The 24,784-nt window shown below is 35.8% G+C and overlaps 1 protein-coding gene across 1 annotated transcript in view; it reads left to right on the top strand.

Moving 5' to 3' along the window:
- The window catches only part of CTNNA3 (catenin alpha 3), a 1,732,244-nt gene that overhangs the window by 139,105 nt on the left and 1,568,355 nt on the right, over positions 1–24,784 (top strand). The window contains exon 6 of the mRNA XM_025397086.1: positions 8,205–8,324. Within this exon, the coding sequence (XP_025252871.1) occupies positions 8,205–8,324 (120 nt within the window). The remainder of the gene's footprint in view (positions 1–8,204; positions 8,325–24,784) is intronic.

Here is a 24,784-nt window from a genome sequence, read left to right on the forward strand (position 1 = left end):
CATTGTCTTGGGGATTAACATTTGGCTCCTCATTACTTATGCAAATTTATGCAGCTGGCTTGATTTTTCCTCAGAAAATGTGATTTTCTTTTCTATCACATTGTCAGGTTGCAAATTTTCCAAACTTTATGCTCTGCTTCCCTTATAAAACTGAGTACCTTTAACAGTACCCAAGTCACCTCTTGAATGCTTTGCTGCTTAGAAGTTTCTTAAACCAGATACTCTAAATCATTGCTCTCAAGTTCAAAGTTCCACAAATCTCTAGGGCAGGGGCAAAATGCCACCAGTCTCTTTGCTAAAACATAACAAGTGTCACCTTTGCTCCAGTTCCCAACAAGTTCCTCATTTCCTGCTGAGACCACCTCAGCCTGGGCTTTATTGCCCATATGCATATCAGTATTTTGGGCAAAGTCATTCAACAAGTCTCTAGGAAGTTCCAAACCTTCCCACATTTTCATGTCTTCTTCTGAGCCCTCCAAAATGTTCCAACCCCTGCCTGTTACCCAGTTCCCAAGTTGCTTCCATATTTTCAGGTATCTACAGCAGTACCCCACTCTACTGGTACCAATTTACTGTATTAGTCTGTTTTCATGCTGCTGATAAAGACATACCTGAGACTGGGAAATTTACAAGAGAAAGAGGTTTCATGGATTCACAGTTCCACCTTGCTGGGGAGGCTGCACAATCGTGTTGGAAGGCAAGGAGGAGCAAGTCGCATCTGATGTGAATGATGGCAGTCAATGAGAGAGCTTATGTAGGGAAACTCCCGTTTGTAAAACCATCAGATCTCGTGACACTCATTCACTATCAAGAGAACAGTGCAGGAAAGACCCGCCCCCATAATTCAATCACCTCCCACCGGGTTCCTCCCATGACATGTGGGAATTGTGGGAGTCATAATTCAAGATGAGATTTGTGTGGGAACACAGCCAAACCACATCAAGATATAAGAGGAGAAATAAGAAATAGAGACAAATATGGCACACTTGCTTTTGATTTGTCATGAATTTCCTATTGGAAATTTTAGGGAAGAAGAAAATTTTTTTCAAACATATATATTTTTTAAATTTTATTTTTAATTAATATGGATACATAATAGTTGTACTTATTTATGGGGTACATGTGATATTTTGATAAAAGCATATAATGTGTAATGATAAAATCAGGGTAATTGGAATATCCATCATCTCAAGCATTTATCATTTCTTTGTGTTAGGAACATTCTGATTCCTGATTCCACTCTTTTAGTTACTTTGAAATATGTGATAAATTATTGTTAACTATGGTCTTTATATTGTGCTACCAAACACCAGATTTTTTTTCCATCTAACTTTATTTTTATATCCATTAACTATCCATTCTATATCCCCCTATTTTGACAAGTAAAAATTACATACATTTATAGTATATAACATGATGTTTTAATATATGTATACATTCTGGAATGACTAGCTCAAGCTATTTAATATATATGCATTACCTTTTATACTTATCAATTTTTTGGTAGTGAGAACACTTAAATTTACTCTAGCAATTTTCATATATATAATTTATTGGTATTAACTGCAGTCACCATGATGTACAATAGATCTCTTGAGATTATTCCTCCTGTTTAATTGAAATGTTATGACCTTTGACAATACAAATTTAAACCATGTAAAATTTTTATTTTTAAAGAAAGAATCAGCACCTTTCCAGTTATCTCTGATTTGATTAATTAATTAATCACCTCAGCAAATCATTATTTTTGTGTGCTTACTTTGTGGCAGTCACCGTCACTCTAGTATGTGCTAGGGATTCAAATTTCTAAAAATACCATAATGATCCTGCTCTCCTGGAATTTACAGACTAGATAAAAAGTAAATTAACAATATGTTATTATGGTAGAGGTTGGTACAAAGTGTTATGGAGGTGGGAATTGTATTAAGAGAGGGTATGTTGAATGAATACTATGTGGCTGAGTTTGGAGAGTTGACTAGAGAAAGAAGGTAGTGGGGCAGAGGGCGTTTTACCTGCAGAGGAGGATGTATGCTGAAAGTCCTGAATGGCTGAGATGAAGGGTAAACTGTGTGGGAGGAACAAGAGTTGAAGCTGGAAAGGTAGGCACAGACCTAATTTGAAAGGTCTATGTGCTAAGTTGCAAAGTTTGAACTATAGTCTGAAAGCTAAGGGGAAACCAATAAAGAATTTTAAGCAGGGTAATGATGAGGGGACTTCACAAAGTTCATAGAAAAATGGAATTAAAAGAAAAAAATAAAAAATATGAACTTTGTTTCTCATCATAAGCTCCATCAAGTTGAAGACACTTTTGTAAATAATGATACTAGCCACTTAGTTCATCCCTGAAGAACTGAATGTCCTGGAATTTAACTGTGCCAATGCAGTCTTTTTTACATTATTAACTGAAGAAATATGAATGCCCTTTAAATATTTTTTGAGATTTGGAAACAAAAAGAAGTCAGAAGGAGCCAAACCAGGACTGTAAGGTGGATACCTCATGATTTTATATTGAAACTTAAATGATTGCCTTTGTTTGATGAGAGGAATGAGCAGAATGAGCAGGAGCTTTGTGGTGGAGAAGGACTCTGGTGAAGCTTTCCCGGTGTTTTTCTGCTAAAGCTTTGGCTAGCTTTCTCAAAACACCCTCACAATAAACAGATACTATCATTCCATGGTCTTCCAGATAATCAGCAAGCAAAATTCTTTGAGCATCTTAAAAAATGATTGCCATGATCTTTGGTCTCTTGACTGGCTTGCTTTTGCATTGACAGGGCCACTTCCACCTCTTGGTAGGTATTGCTTTGATTGTGCTCAGTCTTCAGGATCATACTGGTAAATCCACGTTCGTCTTTTGTTACATTTCTCAAAAGGAATACTTAAAGAGCTTGATGAAATTAAAATTGTTAAAATATTTCAGTGAAAACTCTGGTCTTATCTGCAACTGATCTGTGTGCAACAATTTAGGCATTCATCCAGGTGAAATTTGCTCGACTTAAAATTTTCAGTCAGAGTTGTATAAGCTGAACCAGTACAGATGTCTATAATGTTGGCTATTGCTTCTGGTGTTAATTGTTTGTCCTCTTCAATTAGGGCATAAACAAGATTAAGTTTTTCCTTACAAATTGATGTGGATGGTCTGCTGCTGTGGGTTTTGTCTTCAACATCATCTTGACCCTTCTCAAAATGGGTTATCCATTTGTAAACTGCTGATTTCTTTGGGGGCATTGCCCATAAACTTTTTTTTTTTTTGATATGGTCTTGTTCTGTCACCCAGGCTGGAGTGCAGTGGTGCGATCTCGGCTCACTGTAACCACTGTCTCCTGGGCTCAAGCAATTCTCTTGCCTCAGTCTCCCAAGTAACTGGGATTACAGGCGCATGCCACCATACCCGGCTAATTTTTGTATTTTTAATAGAGATGGGATTTCACCATGTTGGCCAGGCTGGTCTCGAACTCCTGACCTCAAGTGATCTGCCAGCCTTGGCCTTCCAAAGTGCTGGGATTACAGGCATGAGCCACTGTGCCTGGCCAAACTTTTCATAAAGCATCAATGATTTCGTCATTTTTCCAACCATGCCTCACCATAAATTTGATGTTTCTCACAGTGTCAAGCCCAGTGCTTTGCACAGTGATGCTGTTCTATAAACAATTATTGAATGACCCTTTTGTTCAGTCCTTGTTCACTACTGAAAGGTGTCATGAGCTTAATGACAATGGTCTTTTCAATTTTATGGAACTTGTAAGTTTATAAAGCAGTAACCTATAAAGCTAGATTGCAAAACCTGTTAGGGTAAGAGTTGTTTCTCTTTTGTTTTCCTCTGTTTCTTACATGTCTGGTATGTTGCTCATTGAGAAATGTTTGTTGAATGAATGTCTTTTATTTTTCCTCAACTGATTTCACAACAACTGAATGAAGTAGGCAGGCAAAGACAGTTTGTCCTGTGTTATAGATAACACAATCAAAATTGAAATAGTAATAACTTGTCCAAAGTGATGCAGTTTTAAAATGGCATAGCAAGGACTTGAACCTCAGACCTCAAGACCAGTGTGCCTTCACCTACATAGAACTGTTTCTAATTTAGATCTCAAGCCCAGTTTTGCCCTATATTCTTAACTTTTATAATCATTCCTTACAGCCAAAAAAAAAAAAAAAATCATTTGAGGTATGTGTGTGAGCTTTAATTTTCTGCTTCAGTTGTAAACTTCCTTTTAACGAGTGGTATTATCATCTTGTAAGTTCATTTGGAAAATATGTATGAAAGTCAATGGATTAAGTTCAGAAACATTAAGTAATTTCTTTCTCTGTAATACTTTATTTTTGATTGTTCTGTGGTTGCCATATTTAAGTAAAGTAGATTAGCAATTTCTTATGCTTAAAACAATTTCTTTTTACTCTAAGTATTAATATTTATAGAGGATCAATATATTATTTCTTTGACTATTGTTTCCTTTTGCTTTAGTCTCTAGAAACTTTTGGCATTGTTTCAAACAGACAATTTACGGACACTAAGATCACACTTGGTGATATAATGCTTTCCATCAGGCACTTCTTGGATACCCTTTTGTACACATATTGCTGCGAGTATGGGATTTCTTTTCATGCTACGGGTAGCATCCAGCACCTTGTATAAATGCATGAAATACTAAATAAGAAAAAAATGATGACTGTGGAGCTAGCTCTTGTTTTGGAGCAGTGCTACTTGATGTTTTTAAATTACGGGAATTAGTAGGCTGCTGGAGCTTTAGAGTTATTTGAATCAATCGATCTGATTACGAAAGGAAGCCAGGGCATTGGCATTGAGGGCGAGGAAAACTTTGTTTGCCAGAGCGTTGGCTGCATTTTTTTTTTCCTGCTGTTTCAGCCTATTTCTTCGTGTCTTTCTCAAATTACTCCATGAATCTACATAATTTACATGAACTCATTGGATGCATAGTTTGTATAGAACATTGGCTTAGATTTATTTATATATGTATTGTCAGGAAAAAGGAGAAAAAAATGTATCTGGGAAAAGGGACTGCTGAGACAAAGTAGACATTTCCCTGTTGCCTTTTCTATGCTTCTCTTTCTTGCAAAACAATTTGTCAGCTATTTTAATGTGAGATGAACAATTATAGTTTCTGCTGTTTTATTTGATGGGTTACTATTATTATTTCTGAGCAGAAATAATTTGATGAGAAAACACACTCTGGGAGTGTTGACAGTGCTTACTTTCCCAGTAAGTGTTGGGCTTAGGGATATTGTTTTCCTCCACCCATTCTTATCTTGTATGTCCAAGGTTTGTTTTGGGTTTAGTCTAATTCACTGAGCTTTTTAAAGTTTGAGTTTGGTTTATAATGAGTTAAAAAAAAGCACACAGGAAAAATTCAAGGTTCAACAAATTATTCTGGGGTTTTTGGCTCATTTTAAATTCCCACTCAAAACTTTGAATAAGTAAAATCCAGGAGCATTAAAAATCTCTTGAATTAATTGTGCTTCCTTTCCCCAACTTGTCTCCAACTGGGAGATCATTTATTTGGAGAAATAATCAGTATAAAAAAATTATCATGTACTGAACAAATATAGAAAATCTTGGAGGTTTGTTTCAATGATTAACCATTGTGGCCTGTTAAAAAAATGTTCAAGTCAAGTGAATGCTCTTTAAAATCTAGGCCTCAACCTAACTTTTATCTTCCGTACTTCAGCATCATTTGCAAAGTAAGATTATTGCTTTCACTCTTTAGCATCTTTAAGTGTAAATGTGTGCAGGTGGGGATGGGGTGTGTTCAATAGGGAGCTAAGCCAGAGCTACACCACAGGTTTCATATGACCTCTCCTTGACAATTAATTGCTTTTGTAAGCAAAAAAACTGCTTAAATGAATGAAATTACCATGGTTTTACAGTATTTTGAACTCTTTATTATCAATAAATGGAGGATGTAATTCCTGATAACGAAAGTTCAAGCTGAACTCTCCATAGTATGCAAACTCTGACCTTTAGTTAAAATATTCTTGTAATGATGTATTGTTACTGGATTTTCTCCATTACTTCTTTGGCCATGGGCATATTACTGGGAAGTGTTGGTTTTTTGTGTTTTTTGAACACTCTTTACAAGTGTGTTTGCTCTAAAGTTCCCATTTGTAGCTGTATAATGTTCACAGAGATAAATTTGAAGAAGAAATATTTAAGAAGTAGAGCTAATATTTCTTAGGGAAGACAAAGTGCGGGGGCTAAAACATGCTTTAGAGTTAAATGGATTTGTCAGTGAAATAGCTTGTATTATTTAAATCATAGATAAAATTACTTAAATTTTTTAGAATCTTAAATAAGGTTTTATTTTGATTTGAACATAGTGAGAATGAACCAAGAAATGGGCAAGGCATAGAAATGATTATATAATACGATAAATATTTCATATAAAGGTCATTAAATTTACGTTGAAAGAAATTTGTTTATTGTTATAAGTGGGGAAAATGAACTGATTTTGGCTGTGTTTGAAGTGTTGGGTAGAATTGGTTTCCATGTGAGACTCTTAAAAGACTTCCTGTCCTTTGGGGCCCAATTCAAATTCTCTTACGTCTTCTATGTGGTCTGAGTCCCTCAGTCAATATCAGTGAGTTTTCTGAGTTTTCACCAATGTTACCTTTATCTCTTTTTTTTGCATTCTCTTTACTACCTTGCCTGTGTTAGAGTTAAGGATAGAGTAGAAAGAACATGAACGTTGTAATAGAAACCCAGTTCAATCAAACTTTCTGAAACCCAGTTTACTCAATTGTAGAATGAGAAGAGAAATAGGAACTCCTGTGGTTCTTGTGAAGATTCAATTGGAAAGCATAAAGTACCTGGGGCTGAGCAGGCACTCAGTAAGTGTCAGTGTCCATCTCATTTCCGAATTTCATGTCTAGTTTCTCCAATGGTCTAAGTTCCTTCAGGGCAGGAAATGTCTTTTATATTCATAGTGCCTTGTGCATATAGGTTCTAAATGATTATTTGTTGAATTTAATTTAATGTCCTGTCATGGAATCTTAGCACTGTTATTTCCCATTTCTTTTCCCTCTGTCACCTTGGATTGAGATAAACATGTTACTTTCTTGATATTAGGGATTTAATTCAGTAGAATGCCATTTTAATATGATTTATTTCATAGAGTTTGATATGGGAAGGGTCAAATAATTTCCCTGGAAACTTAATTATATTCTATAAAATCTTATTAGCCTGTCTCATGGCATCATAGTCACAGTGGAGTTCTGGTGTGTTTAAGATGGTCAAGTTTCTATCTGGAGAAATCTGTCTAATGGCACAGAGTGAGAATATGGGAAATAAATGACATAAAGAGAGAGCAAATGCAAATGTCTTGCAAATTACATTACTTGACATTTTCAGTCACTAACCCTCCAAAGTATGTTCTAATTTACTAAAATAAACCAAGAATCCAATTTCTTGTGAGCTTCCTTTGCTTAATTAATTATTAGTAGCAGACAGCATTCTGTAGTTTGTTGCAATTTTTCACCTTTGTATTTATCTAGTACCTGATTTAAAAAGAATGGGAGCATTCTGATTCAGCAGAACTGATCAGAACTCTCTTTCTGCTCATAGCTCATCTGTGTTATAGAGCAGAAATGAATAAATGTTTGCTGAACATGCCACATATGCTTTGATCATCAAAATGTTAAGTTTTCCTTCCTTCTCAAAATACAAGCTCTGAGAGATCTTCCTTGCTGAAGTTTGTTGGGTAACCTATTCTGCATAGATATTATTATAGAGGCAAGCCAGATCCCATGCCATTATAGCAAAATATCATGTAAGCAACTACATTTTCATAAATTTGTTTGTTTCTATGATTGAAATGTGAGCACTCTTTAATGCTTCCTTATTATGATTTGAAATTATACATTCACTGTGCTTTTTAAAAAATTTAAAAGCAGAAGTGTATCTTAAAAGATGAACTTTCTTTTTTATTTTTTTAAACGAAGTATGCTTTTTTGTTAGAATGAAGACTAAACAGGCTTCTCATGCATGCAATAATGTTGATTATACTTAGAATACGGTTTATAACTCTTTGTGTGTCCCTAATTATTTCATTGGAAGATAATTAGCTAGCATTTGTTATCACTGTATTATGAATGGGAGAAACTGAGGCTCATTATCGACTCTTTGTGTTAGCAAGTTGAGAATTTGAGAAAAATCTGCTGCTATCCTAATGATCTGCTTTTGTTTTCAATTTCAGTTTCAAAGGACATTTGAGTCTCTCAAAAATGTTGCCAACAAATCCGACCTCCAGAAAACCTACCAGAAGCTTGGGAAGGAGCTGGAAAATTTGGATTATTTAGCCTTCAGACGTCAGCAGGTAGGGGTCAGAGCTCTCCTTGGTGGAGGAGATGAACACTTTAGGCTTCCTGCCATCCTGCCTGTCACAGGTGCAGGTGGGTCTGAGGAAACTTATCTTCTAATGGTTAGAGCAGAAACAGGTTGTGTTGTGCTGATCTGCTGTGTTCATATGGCTTCCCACAGTGTTCAATGTGGTCCTTGCTTTTAGATGTGTACTTTAGGGGTTTCCACATGTGTCCTTATACCTCGCTTAAAAAAAATTCCTGCTGGTTTGTGAAAATCCAACTACCCTTTGACTAGGGACGCTTCAGCGGCATAAAGGAAATCTCTATAATGGCTTGGCCAGTTGGCTTTTATATTTGACCTGGGGAGAAAAATCACCTTAAGACCAGGATAAGGTTGTGGGTGTACATGCAATATTAAGGAAAATAGTCATAAATATGCCAAAATATGAATCTATCTTTAGTTTTGTTTGATCTTTGAAGATGAGTAATTTGCTAAGTGTGGAAGATAGAAGGAAAATTTGCTTTTCAAATGCACGGTTTTTATTGCCTCCTTTTGTAGGCCCCAAGATAAATAGAGAGCTGAAATAAACTTTTATAGGGTTTGTTTTAGAATTTGTACTTTATAACCGAATATTCATCATGATTAAATGCTGTGTGTTTTGGAGACACTACCACAGTAGCTCGCTACTCTTCCTAGACTGGATCTGCTCCAGTTTCTTCACAGCCACTAGGTGTCAGCATTGTCAATCTTTTACTTCCACCAGAGGTTTATTCTGATCAGAATAGGCAGTTAGACGTTTAAATGAGGTTGCATGAAATTCGGGAATGTGCTCCATGATGGATAGCGTCTAGAAAAATGACTAAATGTCTGACTTGCATGGCCAGGCATTGAGTCGATCACTTGAGAGACTTTCCTCTTAGCGTAGCAAAGGGCGTAGCATTCTTGCCATTGCCTAATTCACAAGCTTTGGATCCTTTTGGATGAAGGTTTTCAACGCGGAACTTTCTATACTTAGTTAAATCTCATGAAGTCAACATGATATGGTCTAGAATTATTGGGCCAAAAAGAGAATTGTGTTCTAGGTATTGCTCTATCACAGATGTTACATGGACATTTAACCTTTCTATGGTCCTGTTTTCCTAGGGGTTATATTTATTTTATAGAATGTTCCAGGACAAATACATTACTTTTGCACATACATTAATTTACATGAAAAAGGATACAATGTCCATTTAAATTTTGTTTTTTTAAAAAATTAATGAGGGTCTAGGTATTAGCACTTGATGGTTACTGAGTGCTACTACAACAAACCCCCAGAGGATGCTGCTTAGCATTCACACCAGAGTCACTCCTCTGGCCTATGCAAGTTTTAGTGCAGTTTTGTTTCCGAAACCTTCCACGGAGGGGTCTTTGAGCTGGCAGGCAGTAGTCACTGTACTCTTCTGTTATCCTTTCTCATTAACACATTTTCAGTGATTGGATTCTTTTACTAGCTAATTGTGAATTTGGAAGAAGGTAAATACCTCAAGGGCAGAAGGGTAGAACTCTGGGAGAATGGCATTGAGGATAGGTGGGTAAATTATATGTGCGTAAAGAAAAGATGAGCATATGGAGTGTGTGTATATATATATGCATATATAAATCATCTATACTATTTATTAAATGAAACGCATATGCCACATGGTATGATTTAAACATTTATGAATGAAATCTTTAAATGCTTATAACAATACAGTGAGCTGGCTTTTATTAGCACCATTTTACAGATGAGAAAACTGTTAAGGAAGTTAAGTAACATGCCTAAGGTCATGGAGCTAATAAGGCATGAAACTGGGCTTCAAATCTAAATCAAGTCTGACTTCAAACCTGGAGTGTTATGTCTTCTTGATGGGCAGGGTCAAAGGGTCAGAACATCAGCTCTTCTCTAGCTTGGTGGGATTTGTCTTTTATCTCTCATTCTATTCCTTTGAAGCTCCAAAACCTGATTAAGCACACACCAGAAAGTGTTTTTCTTCTAATAGAAAAGATTCAGGTCTCTGTAAAATTGCCAATTTAGCAAGAAAGTTTCCTCTTTATAAGACAGTATTCTTTGTGTTAGAGAATTAGTCATGGTTTGTTCCCTGGTCCAACCGTATTTATCATTCCGCATTGGGACAGAACATAAGCTCCATAAGGACAGGGCCTCGTCTGTCACCTTTAATGCTGTATCCTCTCCAGTGCTCACAACAGTATCTGACTCATGGCAAATCCTCAGTAAATATTATTGGTGGTGGTGTTGCTATGAACAAAGAACCATGCCAAAAGGTTTGACCTCAGATTATAGGCAATTAAAATCAATGTGTTTTGCTACACTTTTAAAATTCAAAAGAGCATAAGCCTTTCGCTTCCTGGATACCACGGGCTGAGAGATTGTCCCTTGCCCCTATGTATTATTGAGGTTTTCTCCTAACACATTTTATTCTTCTATCCATTTTTTAAAAGAAACAGAAAATGCCAGTGTTAACTCTGAATTATGGATGTCCAATGAATTGACTATAATTATTTTATTGGAGTCATCCATTAGGTTTTATTTGCTGTCCCCTTCTATGATATTTTTAACATTTTTGAGAGATTTTTGAGAGATTTCTTTCTCGGCACAAGATAGACTACTGGAGTACTTTGCTCCATTCTCTGACCTCTGTTTTTCTGAGGTTACTGTGTTTTCTTTCCTAGGTATGAACTTAGCATTTATTTATTTAAAAGAGGAGTGCCGGTGCATCAGCTATTCCTTGGGTACAAGCATCTCTACATTTTCCTACTTTCAGAAAGACTAATGTTGAAATAGCTTTGATTGGAAAAGGTGAGAGAGGAGGTTGTGATACGTGAGGTGGTGGGTTTACCGGGAGGAGTCAGCCTGAAGTAAACAGATGACAAAGCAGGATTAACTGGAGAATCTAGACACTCTTTTGGTTCTTACTATCAAAAGGCAGGTACAGTCTTGGAGTTTATCTGCTTGAACTGCTTGGTTTTCATCCTTCTAGTTGGTGTGACATAGGAATGGTAATAGCAAGTTCCAGTTATTACATTGATCCCAGATTTATGTATTAATTTGAGTGCTTATAAATCAAGAGCTTTCTTTAGAGCTTTCATTTTGTGGAGTAAAACAAAATAAGGTTTGATAATGTGGACTCTAATGTAATTCATTCCTCTCTTTATCTACCCTTAAAACTTATAATAACATTATAAAACACATCCATTTCCAGAGGCTTCTGAAGTCTTTTGATATAAAATAAAGTTGACATTATTGGGTTGAACATTATATAGACTAAAGCACATTTACACATTGATACAAAAATAAGTAAAATTAAATTACTGCACTTCAGACCTACATGCATGTTGAAACACATCATATATCTGATTCTTGTCTCTTTCGTCCCGGCATGCTATTCTTGCCTTCTGACCTGTCCACAAGGTTTATATAACTTGGTATTTAGAATATACAGCCCCTTTGATTTTACGTACTTAAATCATTCTTTAAAGTCAAACTGAAGTCTAGCCTCCCTCGTATCACCTCCTCCTGTGACCTCTAGTCAATATGTTAACTCTTCACTCTTTGCCATTCTTAGCTTTTATCTGTGTCTTACATTTTAGCATCTGATTGATGATATACTCATTGAGAATCTATGTAGTACAGTGATTAGAGTGTGAGCTTTGTAGTTACCCAAACTTGGTTAGACTGTTTGTACTGGGCACCTGAGTTTCTTTTTAAAAAGCATCAGAAAAATAACCCCTAACTTAAACAGCTTGCTTTGAGGAAACAATATATCAAGTATAAAGTAAGTCCTATAAAATATGTATAAAAGACTTAACATTGCACCTGATATGTGTTTAGTATAACTGGTAGCTATTATAATGTTTTGTCCATTTTCTTCAATAGGTTGTAAGTTCCATAAGGGATATGGATATGTTCTTTATTTTGTATACTTCTGTGCTGTACATAGGGTCCAGCACTGTTCTGAACATATGGAATAGAATGTTTTTGGACATACATAGTCGAGCAGTTGGTGATCTATGTAACAAAAAGAACATGTTGACACCTCTTGAGAAGGGAGCTGCAACATTTGGTTCTAATATGTTTCTAAGGTGGTGTCTCTTGATGGGCAGTTAATGTACTGAGGACTTGTACTATGACAATCTGCTGGGGGAAGTGGGTCCAGTGTTCTGGCTAACATCCAGTTCAGGTTAATAATTACATTCTATATACCCAAACTTCCCTTATGCTTCCAGGTATTGTTCAGCACATGATACTTTGTTAGTGATGATGCTCAGGAGTGAACAACTGCTTTTTTTTCTTTTACTAAATTGGGTGTGTGACCCCTTTTAGATAATTTCAAAGCCAGAAGGGTACATAATACCTTGGGATAAAAATTGAATTTAAAAAATTTTTTATATAAAAGAAAAAAATAGAAATAAGTTAGATAAAATTTATTTGATAAAAATGACTGAGGGTTAACATTCTTCTATTGAAAAATAAAATTCTACTTGTTATCTCTTATCTTTTTAATGATAGCCATCCTAACAGGTGTGCAAGACAAGAGATAACTGGGGTTGGTGATGATGTGGAGAAAAGGAAACCTTTGCACATTGTTGGGAACGTAAATTGGTATAGTCATTTCAGAAAAAGTATAGAGGTTGCTAAAAAATATAAAATAGAGCTATCATAAGACCTGTCAATCTTACTTTTGGGTATATATCCAAAGAAAATGGAATCAGTATCTTGAAGAGATAGCTGCACCCCCACATTCATTGCAGCATTATTCACAACAGCCAAGATATGGAAACAACCTAAGTGTCTATTGACAGATGAATAACGAAAATGTGGTATACATATATGCAATGAAATATTATTTAGCCTTAAAAAGGAAGGAAATCCTGCCTTTGCAATAGTGTGGTTGAACCTGGAAGACATTTTGCTAGGCAAAATAATCCAGACACAGAAATATACATACTGTATGGTCTTACTTATATGTGGAATCTAAAAATGTCAAACTCAGTGAGGCAGAGAGTAGAGGGGTGGTTTCCAGGCATTGGTGGGTGGAGGAAATCACTAGATATTGATCAAAGGGTACACATTTTCACTTATAAGATGAACAAGTTCTCAGGACTTAATAAACAGCATGAGTGATGATAGATGTGTTAATTTGATTGTGGTAATCATTATGCAATGTGTATATATCTCTCAAATCATCTTGTTGCACACTTTGAATATATTCAATCTTTGTCAATCAAATATTTCAAAACAAAAAAATAAAATTCTAGATAGAGAATGACTGACCACATAGAAAATACTCTTAGGCTTACCCTGGGAACTCGAGAACTCTGAGGATACAAGACAACAATGTAGGGATCCTATGGAAGAAATGCTTAGAAAATGAAACTAAATAGTGCTAGGCTTGCAGTTGTACTATAGCATATAGAGAAGAAAAAGTTGATGAATTCCAATAGTGTCCTTCAACCATGTAAGGACTTGCTTAGCAAGAAAAATGTAATGAATCAGCTAGAATAATATTGCACTGGGAATTGCTTATCTGTAAGGACCTTATAAGGTAGGGACTAACTTTCCACTGGGGCTAACATTAAAACGGAGTTGTAAATATATTTTCTTTAAGACCTTTAAAAATAAAGACCAACCTGACCAACATGGAGAAACCCCGTCTCTATTAAAAATACAAAAAATTAGCTGGGCATGTTGGCGGATGACTGTAATCGCAGCTACTCGGGAGGCTGAGGCAGGAGAATCGCTTGAACCCAGGCAGAGGTTGCAGTGAGCCGAGATCACACCATTGCACTCAAGCCTGGGTGACAAGAGCAAAACTCCATCTCGAAAAATAAATAAATCAATAAAATAAAAAAGAACATATGTATCTGGAATTGTTTAGATGCAGTCTAAGAAAGGGTGTAAGTGGGAGCTGGACTCAGTGAGTACTAAGGGGAGGTGCTAAGTTTCTAGAGCAATAGTTCTATAGCCATGGATTAACTTCAGTGGCCTTTGTAAGATGAAGCATGTTAATTGCTCAATTGGGGGGAGATTCTTTTTTTCCTTCTTCTGTAATTAATCTAACTGTCTTGAAAGAATTCTGATTGAATTATTTCTTTTAAGGGTAAGTGAACCAAGGACTGCTATATTAAAATATTCATGTATATTTTAGGTGGTATTCTATATCTTATTTGCCAGATCAAATAAAATGATTATTTATGCCATTTATAAACCTGTTTCTGAAGATTTCAAAGCATTTCAGACATCATTTAAAAATTTATTGCACAGGTATAAAAAATGTTGAATTATTAAACACTGTGCTAAGTTCAAACCAACCCAAACATATTTTATTCTAGCCACTACATATACAATTTCATTTTTATTCAATTGTACACAGTTGTTTGTCCCAAAGGAAAAAAGAATGTGATGTTACATTTATTCTTTAGTTTTCTGATACAGAGAAAAGAAGGTTGGATGCATCATGCAAGGTCATCCTGAGTCAGTAACAAATTTAGAATTAATATTCACATTTCCTAATTTCTAGCTTACTGCAACAACCATTTGACCATTTTCACTGCTTCATAAACTACAGATCTTTATAGGGTGATTTGTTTTTCTATAGTTACAGTCTGAAGAAAAAAAAATATGGATTTTTTAATGTAAGAAACTTGCCTTTATTTTAAAATGAATGATTAAAATGATGTATATTATACATTTGTCCTCCTTCCAAAATTTGATTTCCATACTGGATAGTTAATAGTCATGACAACTAAGTGTCTCCTATTAAATTAGCAAAGTAAAAACATTATAGAGACATCTTTTAATTCCTAAGGTTTGCTATTCTGTTTCCATCTGTTGTCTCTGGGGCTCAGTTTATTGGTAGCACTTAGGTAGAAAGCTGTTGAGTCAAGCGTTAGCTGATTTTCATGCACCAGAGAAGATTTATTAAGTTTTACATGGTTGTTTGCTATACAGTAGTTTGCCTTGTGGGCAGCTTATAGCTACTTTATAGTGGGGAATGTTTATTGAAATAGTTAATTCTTTGTTACGGGTTATTTCAAAATTTACAATGCTGATAGGAATTCCAGAGATGGCAAAACAACAACAACAACAAAAACAAAAAAAAACTTCAGTGTTTGCATCAATATGGTGCTTATTTGTACATGTCTTTTATTGACATACCTAAGGTTGTCAATAAAAGTTGGTATTGAGGAGAAATAATAGACAAGTTACCTCTGAAAATGTCTTCTCTAGTCTGTTTTGCACTTTGAAAGTGATCTGTGCATGAAAAGGAGGTAATCTTTCAGTACTAAGATTATGACCTTTGGTGGTTTAAGATGCAAGCTACAGAGGGTATGCTATAGTAGAGAACCTTAAACCAAGTAAAGAATCTTTTGAATTCATCTAACCTAACTGTTTTATTTTATTTTATTTTTATTTTTGAGACATTCTTGCTTTGTCACCCATGCTGGAGTGCAGTGGCACAATCTCAGCTCACTGCAACCTCTGCCTCCTGGCTTCAATTGATTCTCTTGCCTCAGCCTCCCAGGTAGCTGGAATTACAGGCGTCCACCACCATGCCTGGTTGGTTTTTTTGTATTTTTAGTAGAGACGGGGTTTTTCCATGTTGCCAAAGCTGGTCTCGAACTCGATTCACCCATCTCAGCCTCCCAAAGTGCTAGGAATACAGGGGTGAACTACTGTGCCCGGCCCCACATATTTTATTTTAAAGATGAGAAAAATGAGGTGCAAAGAGATTAAATATCTTGTACAAGGCCGCATACTTTGCTAATGACAGAGTTCGGACAATAATAGGAAATGATGTGTTCTCAAAACCTTTGGTTCTTTGGTGAGCCCTCTGTTGATTCTTGGTATCTGGTTTGTATCCTGAAACCAAGAGAAGACCTATGATATGAAAAGCATTCTTTTCCTGTTTGAAAAGCTGCATGATCCTGAGATTGGACTGGTTGCAGAAATCTCTTCTAATGTTAAAACAAAGCCAGGGCATTCAGTTTATTTCATTGGGGTTAATGGATTGGGAGGCCTTGCTTATATATGGCTATAATGAGAGACTCTGATGGCAGCCTTTGTGGAAGTGAGCCCCATTCTCTCCAGGAAAAACATACTTCTGCTATATCCTGTGTCTTGAGGTGCATTTTCTTTACTGGACCCTTGCCAGGTGGTTAAGTAGTGACACTCTCTCCTCTTTCCAGGGACATATGGAATAGAGGAGTCCCTCAGAGTCCCCTTAATAAAAGATGTGGGTGGAGTCTTCTCTAAAACGCAAGCCTCCAGCCACTCTACATTTCCACTTTCCTACTCAAGAAGAAAGGAGTGAACTTATTTGAGTGTTCACAGAAATGTACAACAAAGGCCTGAAATGGGGATGCAGCACAATTGACTTTTCAGTGAAGTCCACTTCTTTCTGATTATGCTTGCCCTCCAGGTGGGAGTTCTGCTCTTTCAGATTGAGCCCTAGGAATCTGAAGTAGAATAGAATTTTCTACCAGGATGAAAGGAGTACCAGAAAGGGTATGGACTTTCTTGAGTCTGTAGGAACCTTGTTGCATCCGGACTACGGAATAATCCAGGAAATTCATATTAAACTGCAGGAACAACAAAGATACTTTTGACATTTATCTATACATATGAATATACTGTATTAGGCAATGAGGTGCCAGTAAATGAAAATAATTCAGTGGTGCCTTTTTTTAAAAAAAAGAATAAAATGCAATAATATTACCATGCTGTAGACAAAGGAAGGACTTATAAGCATCATATGGTTCAACCACTTTATCATGGATACACAAATAATACAGAAAGTGCATAATTTTGTAGTTTTCTACTGTAATGGAATTTTGATTTATTGACAGTTTCTAGAATCCTGTGTACTCTAAACCTTTAAAGTATATCCTAGGCACTTAGGTTGTTTCTATATCTTGACTATCATGAATAATGCTGCAATGAACATGAAAGTGCAGATATCTCTTAAAATACTGATTTCATTTCCTTTGGATATATACTCAGAAGTGGGGTTGCTGGATCATATAGTAGTTCTATTTTTTAAATATATTTTAGGAACCTTCATACTACTGCATAGTGGCTATACCAATTTACATTCCCACCAAGGTTCCCATTTCTGTACAAGTGTTCCCATTTCTGATCACACTCACCAACACTTGTTATCTTTTGTTTTTCGGTAATAGCCATCCAAACAACTGTGAGATGGTATCTTATTTTGTTTTGATTTGCATTACTTTGATGATTAGTGATGTTGAGCACCTTTTTATATATCTATTGGCCATTTGTATGTCTTCCTTAGAAAAATGTCTACTTAGAGATGTAATAAAAAATGATAAAGGGGATATCACCACCAATCCCACAGAAATAAAAACTACCATCAGAGAATACTATAAACACCTCTAGGCAAATAAACTAGAAAATCTAGAAGAAATGGATAAATTGCTGGACACTGACACCCTCCCAAGACGAAACCAGAAAGAAGTTAAATCTCTGAATAGACCAAAATAAGGCTCTGAAATTGAGGCAATAATTAATAGCATACCAACCAAAAAAAGTCCAGGACCAGACAGATTCACAGTACTCAGAGAGGCTGGTACCATTCCTTCTGAAACTATTCCAGTCAAGAGAAAAAGAGGGAATCCTCCCTAACTCACTTTATGAGGCCAGCATCATCCTGATACCAAAGCCTGGAAGAGACACAACAAAAAAAGAGAATTTTAGGCCAATATCCCTGATGAACATCGATGTGAAAATCCTCAATAAAATACTAGCAAGCCGAATCTAGCAGCACATCAAAAAGCTTATTCACCAGGATCAAGTTGTCTTCATCCCTGGGATGCAAGGCTGGTTCAACATATGCAAATCAATAAACATAATTCAGCATATAAACAGAACCAACGACGAAAACCACATGATTATCTCAATAGATGCAGAAAAGACCTTTGACAAAATTCAAAAGCCCTTCACAGTAGAAACTCTCAATAATCTAGGTATTGATGGAATATATCTCAAAATAGTAAGAGCTATTTATGACAAGCCCACAGCCAATATACTGAATGGGCAAAAACTGGAAGAATTCATTCCCTTTGAAAACTGGCACAAGACAATATTGCCCTCTTTCATCACTCCTATTCAACATAGTGTTGGAAGTTCTGGCCAAGGCAATCAGGCAAGAGAAAGAAACAAAGCATATTCAATTAGGAAAAGAGGAAGTCAAATTCTCCATGTTTACAGATGACATGATTGTATATTTAGAAAACCCCATAATCTCATCCCCAAATCTCCTTAAGCTGATAAGCAACTTCCACAAAGTCTCAGGATACAAAATCAATGTGCAAAAATCACAAGCATTCCTATACACCAATAACAGACAAACAGAGAGCCAAGTCATGAGTGAACTTCCATTCACAATTACTACAAACAGAATAAAATACCTAGGAATCGAACTTATAAGGGATGTGAAGGACCTCTTCAAGGAGAGCTACAAACCACTGCTCAAAGAAATAAAAGAGGACACAAACAAATGGAAGAACATTCCATCTCATGGATAGGAAGAATCAATATGTGAAAATGTCCATACTGCCTAAGGTAATTTATAGATTCAATGCCATCCCCATCAAGCTACCAATGACTGTCTTCACAGAACTGGAAAAAAACTACTTTAAAGTTCATATGGAACTGAAAAAGAGCCCGCATTGCCAAGACAATTCTAAGCCAAAAGAACAAAGCTGGAGGCATCATGCTACCTGACTTTTTGCCTTTGTTGCTGGTACTTATGGTGTCATGTTAAAATATATTGTAACAACCAATGTCATACAGCATTCCCTCTTTGTTTTCTTATAGTAGTTTTATGGTTTTAGGTCTTATGTTTCCAGCTTTAACTCATTTTGAGTTAATTTTTGTTTATGTTGTAGGATAAAAATAAATTTATTTTTTGGCATGTGGATATTCAGTTTTCCCAACCCCACTTACTGAAGAAACTCTCTTTTCCACATTGTGTATTCTTGGCATCTTTGTCAAAAATTAGTTGACTGTATATGTATGTGTCTATTTTTGGTCTTTCTCTTGTGTTCCTTTGGTCTATGTATCTGTTTTTCTGCCAGTACCATACTGTTTTGATTACTATAGCTTTGTAATATAATTTGAAATTAAGAAGTGTGATGTCTCCTGCTTTGTTCTTCTTGCTTCAGATTACTTTAGCTATATGGAATTTTTTATAGTGTTATGTAAATTTAGGATTTTTTTTCTATTTTTGTGAAAAATGTTGTTGCTATTTTGATGGGTTTATTGAATCTGTAGATCATTTTGGGTAGTACAGCAGTTTTAACAATGTTAATTCTTCTGACTTATGATCATGGGATATCTTTCCATTTATTTGTGCCTTCTTCAATTTCTTTCATCTATGATGTATAGTTTTTAGTGTATATAACTCTCACCTCCTTGGTTAAATTTATTCCTAAACATTTTTTTTTATTTTTTGTAACTATTGTAAATGGAATTGTTTTCTTTTTCAGATAATTTGTTGTTAGTTTATAGAAATGCTACCGATTTTTGCATGTTGATTTGTATCCTGCAACTTTATTGAATTCATTTATTAGTTCTAAAAGTTTTTTGGTTGAGTCTTTAGGGTTTTCCACATATAAGATCATGTCATTTCCAAACAGGGACAATTTAACTTCTACCTTTCTTTCCTGCCTTTTATTTCTTTTTCTTGTCTAATTGCTCTGTCTAGGACTTCTAGTAATATGTTGAATACAAGTGGCAAGAGTGGGCACGCTTGTCTTGTTTCTGATCTTAGAAGAAAAGCTTTCAACTTTTCACTATTGAGCATAACGTTAACTGTGGGCTTGTGAAATATGGCCTTTATTGTGTTGAAATACATTCCTTCTGCCAGGCGCAGTGGCTCACGCCTGTAATCCCAACACTTTGGGATGCTGAGGTGGGTGGATCACTTGAGGTCAGGAGTCTGAGACCAGCCTGGCCTACATGGCGAAACCCTGTCTCTAATAAAAATACAAAAATTAGCAGGTCTGGTGGTGTGGGCCTGTAATCCCAGCTACTCGGGAATCTGAGGAAGGAGAATTGCTTGAACCTGGGAGGTGGAGGTTGTAATGAGCTGAGATTGTGCCACTGTACTCCAGCCTCGGTGATAGAGCAAGACTCCATCTAAAAAAAAAAAGGAAATACATTACTTCTGTATCTAATTTGTTGAACGGTTTTTATCATGAAAGTATGTTGAATTTTGTTAAATTCTTTCTCTGCATCTATTGAGTTGTTTATATGATTTTTGTTCTCCATTGTGTTAATGTGGTGTACCACTTGATCATGGCGAATGGTCTTTTGAAGTTTGTTATTATTTTGTTGAGGAGTTTTGCATGTTTGTGCATCAGGAATATTGGCCTGTAATTTTCTTTTCTTGTAGCCTCCTTGCCTGACTTTGGTGTCAGGGTAATGTTGGTCTCATAAAATGAGTTAGTAGTATTCCCTCCTCTTCAGTTTTTTGGAAGAGTTTGAGAATTGGTATTAGTTCTTCTTTAAATTTTAGTTGAATTCAGCAGTGAAGTCATCAGATCCTGGACTTTCCTTTGATGAGAGACTTTTAAATTATTGATTTAATTTTCTTTTTCTTTCTTTCTTTTTTTTTTTTTTTTTTTTTTTGAGATGGAATCTCCCTTTGTAGCTCAGGGTGGAGTACAGTGGCGTGCTCTCGTTCACTGCAACCTATGCTTCCCAGGTCCTGGTTCAAGCAATTCTTCTGCCTCAGCCTCCCGAGTAGCTGGGATTACAGGCATGCACCACCATGCCCAGCTAATTTTTGTATTTAGTAGAGACAGGGTTCTACCATGTTGGCCAGGCTGATCTTGAACTCCTGACTTTGTGATCCCACCTGCTTCAGCCTCCCAAAGTGCTGGGATTACAGGCATGAGCCACCACACCCGGCCTTGATTTAATTTTCTTACTCATTATTAGTCTATTCAGATTTTCCATTTCTTCATTTTTTTTATCTTGGTAGTTTGTATGTGTCTAGGAATTTATCCATTTCTTCTAAGTTATCCAATTTGTTGCCATATAATTGTTCCCAGTAGTCTTTTATGATTCTTTGTATTTCTGTGGTATCAGTTCTAATGTTTCCTCCTTTATTTCTGGTTTTATTTGAGTCTTCATTCTTTTCTTTTGTTAATCTAGCTAAAGAGATTGAATATGGGAACAGCTGAGACTAAGGTACGGGGAGCAGAAGAAGAGTAAAAATGTGATACTTTAGCCCTGGAGTGTCCACTGTGACTTGGCCAAACTGATCATGGGACTGTCTGGTATTGACTCAGCAGCATTTGTTCCAAAAGGCAAGCTTAGTCACATATTTGCTATGCAACTAGTAAAAATTATAATCTCAAATACATTCATATTAAATTTGTGTATCCAAGCTGTACATCTTTACCTGTGTACACAATCAGAAACATCACAACGACTGTTACAGTGTCCTTGTCAGGCAAAAAGACTACTGCTTCAACTACAGCTTTCTTGTTAATAGTAGTGCTGGAAGCATGCCTAGGGCACTATTGGCTAAAATTCAAAGGAAATGTTGAGGATGCTTAGCTGAGACCAACAGTTCAGCTTGCAGCAGAGCTTCAAACAGGCACACACCAGTCATGCAGCCTTTTGTAGATGTTAAGCTGTTTGTTAGGGGCTGATTACCTGAGGCCTAATTACCTGAGGGCGAATTTAATATGTAATGAGTTCAGTTTGTCCTTTTATTTTTTTTAAGGCATACTTATTTTTGCTCTCTAAACTATCATGTTTGGACAGTTTCATGTTTGCTATTTAGGAAGAAGCTATTCAGCTTTTATACCCTATCTCATGCTCCAAATGTGACAGCACTAGAAACACTTATGCTGAAATACATCTAGGTAAGGGAAAATGTCACCAGAAGATGGAGTAGTGTTGCTGGTTTTTGTTCATATTTTGTTCAATGATTTAGAAGCGTATCTGTGTATACAGGTTTACTTTCATACACTCTAGTTTCAAATGACAGAAAATATAAATTAATCTAATTGATATTCTTCAGAGTCAACATTAAATTTTAGATTGGATGCCTTTAAATTTTTACAATGTAAATAGCTTTTCTTCTGTGGTCAACTGACAGTTGCATTCATTGACCAAATAAACTATATTTAGCTTAATGTTTTTAGTATCACTTATGGGATTTTAGCAAGATGCCACAATATCAACCTGTAATAAACATTGCATTTCTTTTTTAACTGTATTATTACAAACCTGATTTTAAATCTTTTTTTCTACGTTAGTATAGAGCATTAATACAGGCTAAACTTCTCTATATAAATTCTGCTCATATTATTATAGCACCTGGTAGCACTATAGTTCAGTATTTATCATCTACTCCATTATAAAACCTTTGTTCCAAAAGAGCTGTATGAGCCTATTAGATATATACACAATTAAGTAGGTAATGATCTGTGGTTGCATCCACACAGCATTAACAGCTGACTTGTGGCTGATTTTCCAAGTGTGGTGCTGATTGTTGATATGGAGTACTTATGGGATGAAAATGTCTAGAATATTTTGAAGAATTCTTTTTGTGCTTTGAAGTTTAAATTACATATTTTGTTTTAACTTTATTGTTTGCTTAATGAAGAAATTATAATTTTCCTCTCTCTCATTTTGATATTAGTATTTATCTCTATTGTTCTAAGCTCCCCATCCAAACATTGGGAGTTACTGAAGCCTTTCCAGGTACTTTTGGTGCAGAATGAAATGGTTCACCACATGTGTCATTACTGATAGCGATACATTTATGTCTTCATCTTAAATTTGCATTTGTAAAATTAAAGGTAATTGAATTTTGGTCATTTTCCCAACTTTAATGTTAAAGTCATTGAGGATAGTTATGATATTTTTGAAAGTTTGATAATGATCATCTGTGAATTTAGAGAAACTAAACATGGGAAATTATTCTGGTAAGTATCCAATTTCAGGCTTCGTTGTCAGTGTTTGAACCTAAGCTAAAGGCTCATTTTCTTAGGACAAAGGCATTGCTTCTCACCTTGGGTCAGAGCAGGAAGTCCTGGGAATATGATACAGCATTATGTGGAAAAGAGAAGTTTTGGTAAGCAGCAGTATACGATTTGTTAAGAAAAAAGTCAGATAGGAAGTTTTAGTTTGCCTTTTGCCCACTCTAATATAAACATACATCTATACCATATATTAAGATTGGGCATAGTGAAGATCAAATTCATTTAACAACTGGGGGAATTTATTTTTACCTAGGATAGAAAACATTAAATCCAAAGACAAAACGGAAGCAAATAAATTAAGTGTACCTGAACCTTATTTTAAACTTAGAGGAAGCTGTCTTTTTGGAATCTCTTTGAAATCTATCAGGAAACTTTTTTGTCTTAAAAACAGAGTAAATAACTCTGGGTTTAAGATACTTAACATGTTTGACCTTTGTTATGCTAAAATAATGGGCTAGAATGGGATCCATAAAAAAAATGATGGGCTGTTTATCCAGGGAAGGAATCTTAAGTTAGATTTGGTATTAAGCAATGTATGATAAGTAAGGTACCACTTGTGAACAAGTGGTTCATGCTCATGAGTAACTTGTATCAGTCACTCTGCATTTTTCTTCTGCTCCAAACACCTGGCCTAACGGATATAGAGAATGTCTTGGCATCTTTGTTACTCTGCATTTCTTTTTTCTCTATGTTCTTCTAATAAATGTTACTCTGTGTGTGTGTGTTTTCTTTTTCTTTTCTTTTTTTTTTTTTTGAGACAGAATCTTGCTCTGTCGCCCAGGCTGGAGTGCAGTGGTGTGATCTTGGCTCACTGCAAGCTCCATCTCCCAGGTTCACGCCATTCTTCTGCCTCAGCCTCCTGAGTAGCTGGGACTACAGGTGCCCACCACCACACCCGGCTAAGTTTTTGTATTTTTGGTAGAGATGGGGTTTCACTGTGTTAGCCAGGATGGTCTCAATCTCCTGACCTTGTGATCCACCCGCCTCGACCTCCCAAAGTGCTGGAATTACAGGTGGGAGCCCCTGTACCCAGCTGAATGTTACTCTGTTTTTAAGCAGTTTCGGAAAAGTTTATTTCTTACTCTGGATGTAAGAGCTGTGCACAGTGCTGCTATAAAACGTTAGTAATTTTTTAATGTCAATAGGGGATCAATTTGAGAGAAGACTAAAGATGAGAATATCCAAGAATGTTGATGTATGTGGAATAGATTTTATCACTCTACATTTTTAAGGTCTTTTTGCATATATTCTTTTTTTTTTTTTTAATTTATTTATTATTATTATACTTTAAGTTGTAGGGTACATGTGCATAACGTGCAGGTTTGTTACATATGTATACTTGTGCCATGTTGGTCTACTGCACCCATCAACTCGTCATTTACATCAGGTATAACTCCCAATGCA

The sequence above is a fragment of the Theropithecus gelada genome, chromosome 9 (assembly GCF_003255815.1).
Source record: "Theropithecus gelada isolate Dixy chromosome 9, Tgel_1.0, whole genome shotgun sequence".
In the NCBI taxonomy this organism is placed as follows: domain Eukaryota; kingdom Metazoa; phylum Chordata; class Mammalia; order Primates; family Cercopithecidae; genus Theropithecus; species Theropithecus gelada.